Genomic DNA, 3,394 nt, shown 5'->3' on the forward strand with positions numbered 1-3,394 from the left:
TTCTATGATTCTATGATTTTTTCCACAGCAGCAGTGCAGTGGGCAGTGAGGAGGGCAAGCCCCTGATGCCAGCAGGCACACCAACCATCTAGAGAAGCACGCATACCTTAAGGAACTGACGCCAGCACCTGTGAGCTTAGGCACTGCCAGTACCTCTGTCAGTACCAGTATGGTCCTCCAGCATCCTATCAGGTACTGAAGTAGGTTCTAATTACATTTAAGTTGGCCACCCACAGCCATTATTAAGACATTTGCGTATTCTGCTCTTCCAAAAGCCCCAGTGACAGACAGAACAATCTCACTGGTAAATAACAGTTTAACAAACATATGCTTTATATAAAATAGTCCTTATTTATTCCCCTTACATTAGGAAGTGTGTCTTAAGCTTTTGGTAATGCTGGTAAGCCTGTGGTGAGATAAGCTTCTGTCAAGTTCTGGAGTTCTCCTATATTCAGGCTGAGACGACCTTACGAAAACAGAGCACACAGAGCCTTTGGATATGTGTACTACTACCTAAAAATCATACTACCTCTTCAAATAGCACAGACTTCATACGTTTGGAGAGAACTTCCTTCTGTTCTCCACAACCACCGTTAGCGTTCTTGATAGAGAATCATGAATACAAAAGGGAAACCTGCACTGTTTCTCTCTTTTCCCTTTACCACCCTTGAAGAACACGCATTTTGTTAAATAAAGTTATTCACGGAACACTGTGCTTCCCAACCTATTTGCAACTTAATTCAACCTATCTGTAAGCATCTGTCCTATTCTCCCTTGGTTTTCAGGCATTTCAAAGGCAGACATCAGCTGCAAACCTCATTAGCCTGTCGACTGCCCTGTTTGCAGTTCACTGACAGACACACAGAGCAGATCCTTCACTCATCCCTAGAGCAACTTGCAAGTAATAATACATGGGTCAAACTTAAATCCTGGTTTGGGACAAACTCATTTTCAGAGAATAAGATAAGCAGCGTGCAGTTCACACCGCAAACAGCCATAAAGGTTTCACATTCCTCTTTTGCTGAAGATCCAATTTTCTGTTTAGTTCAGCATTTCACCTGGATTTAATACTTACTTTCTGAGTAGTTACCTGAATACTAGCTGAAAAGAAATAAAAAAGAACAAAAAAGCCTGTCTTTAGGCATCATCCAAAAGAGCAGTATGCACAACTGCTTCAGTTTCCAAACAAATGCTTCTCATCTGCGTGAAAGCCACACTGGAAACGGACCTAAGCCAAGAGATGAGTTTCTTGGATTGACTGGAAAGTTTTGAGAGGAAGGGTGGGGCTATAAATAGAGCTGCTCTAGTTCAGTTCTGCAAAGCTGTCATGAAAATTCACCAGTCCAGACAGAATGTCTGAAACGTCTACAAATCCATCCATTGTGTGAGAATTTTGGAAGCTTGGGGGAAAAAAAAAAAACAACCGACACAGTTATTTTGCTAGCCTGTCCAAGAAAGTAATGATCATGGGCAGGAAAACAATTCCATTTCTGCAAAACCATTTTAGAATGAGGATGGCAAAATTTAGAGAGTTTGGTGTTCCCAATACTCATTAATTCCAAGGATAACCTGTCCAAGTGTATCTTCTGGGGCCATCTTTCCAACACACAACCCGGTCACCTTCAAGATGACACTGCAAAATTATAGTTTTGAAGATTATTGATAGTAACATTCAATTATACAGACCGTATGTTAACAATTCCTCCCTTTTTCTGCTTATCTGTGGTTTCTTCATGTCGCCTTAGTTGGGCGAGTAGTTCCGATTCTGTCTGTTTCTTGTTGAGCGGGAGGGAAGATGCAACTGCAGAAACGGCCTCCACCAGTTCTGGATTTAAAGGTTTGCCTCTGTAAGAGATGCAACAGATGTGGAGATAGAAAAAAAAGAAAAGCCTTAACATATTTCAACTGTAATTCCCCTACTGTCGTTTTTTGTCTTAAAAACTCAGAAGTTACACTTACACGTTACCCCACATGGCCAGGGGGGCAGCCAGGTTTGCCCTATGTTGCTCTAACCATCTCACTGTATTTTATCTGAACAGTGTTTCCCCCCTCCCATTAAAACAACTTGCCACAGGCAGATGCTAGTGCTACCCTTCCAGATTCTCAGTGCAGAAAGAGGGAGCACGTGGTAGGAATACAACATCTTTTGCCCAGATTGTCCCGTGATTTACTGTAATCTACACCTGTACACCTCATCGCCTTATATGATTATTTTCCATACCTGCAAATGGCATTTGATGCTTCATTTTTGTCCTAGATAATTTTTTTTTTTTTTTAAAAGGGAGAAAACAGGCTAAGAAAAGTGTGTTATATTTTACCGCTGGGCGTCTTCCATAGTTCTCTGAAGCGTAGTACCTTCACCGCCTGGGCCTTCCAGCTTGTTTGTGGCTTGCTTTTTGATATCACGTGTTTTTAGCTCTTGGAGTTTCTTCCTGTAGCTCACTTCTACTTTCATATTACCAATAATGTCTAACAACTTCTGCTTTGGTGTTTCCGCTGTACCCTCCCGACTCTTGGATGCCACTTTAGTGGTGCTGTCTTTGGAAGCAGCAGATTTATCTTCCTCAGTAGAAAGCACATTGCTTGTGCTGAAGAGTCTCTGTATTTTGCTAGATGATACATAAAGGGTTTTTTTAAGAGATTAAAAAAAAAAGTCAGAAATTACAAATAGGGTCCAAGGCTGAAGTTTGCAAGCCTGCAAAAAAAACTATTAGTTACAACTTTCTCAGCCTAGCTGAGTGCAAAACAAGTATGTTAAGTACATGTCAAACACATACCCTTTGATTTTTCAGAAGGGCTAGGGCACTATTTAAAACCTTCCATTATTTATGGTTTCTTCATCACAAAAAAATCACATTAACAACCTTATTTCCTCCACAAATAAGCTACTTCATCTGGGACCTGAAAACTTTCCAAGTACCTCTGCATCAGGTAGCAGACTGAGAGTTTGAATCTACTGGTACCCCAAAAATGTATTAGGGCTGTAGAAAACTCACTGTAACTCTTAAAATGAGACAACAAAGAGATCACTCTTGGCCACCTGAAAAGAGATTTTACACACACATTTAGCTTCACTTTGGTTTAAGCTTGTGGCACTACTATGGATGGCATTCCCCTGCCCTATCTCCTGCGACACAGCAGCCAAGCATTTATGCAACCTCACGGGGAAATAGATCCTGCTGCAGGATAACCCAGTAACAAGCACGTTATTTTGGTTGTTTTTCCATCTAGAACAGCTCCTCTCCCTAGTTTACCACATCACTGCAAAGAAGCTAAAACTGGCGCAGGGCAGGTGAGGATGTGAAGCCTGGGACAGCAAGAAGCTGCTCAGGATATTGCGGCAACAGAGACACAATTGCATTCTCTGGAAAAAGAGCTATCATTCAATTCAAAG

The 3,394-nt window shown here is 41.4% G+C and overlaps 1 protein-coding gene across 1 annotated transcript; it reads right to left on the reverse strand.

Annotated features, from left to right (window-relative positions):
• Positions 1–1,686: 1,686 nt before the first annotated feature.
• On the reverse strand, positions 1,687–2,609 carry LOC104511584 (28S ribosomal protein S31, mitochondrial-like; the record flags this gene model as incomplete). The annotated part of the gene is made up of 2 exons (XM_010154267.1): positions 1,687–1,845; positions 2,319–2,609. Coding segments are annotated over 2 exons (450 nt in total), but the record flags the coding sequence as incomplete, so codon positions are not given.
• Positions 2,610–3,394: the final 785 nt, after the last annotated feature.

Source organism: Eurypyga helias, unplaced genomic scaffold (assembly GCF_000690775.1).
Source record: "Eurypyga helias isolate BGI_N326 unplaced genomic scaffold, ASM69077v1 Scaffold51256, whole genome shotgun sequence".
Lineage (NCBI taxonomy): Eukaryota > Metazoa > Chordata > Aves > Eurypygiformes > Eurypygidae > Eurypyga > Eurypyga helias.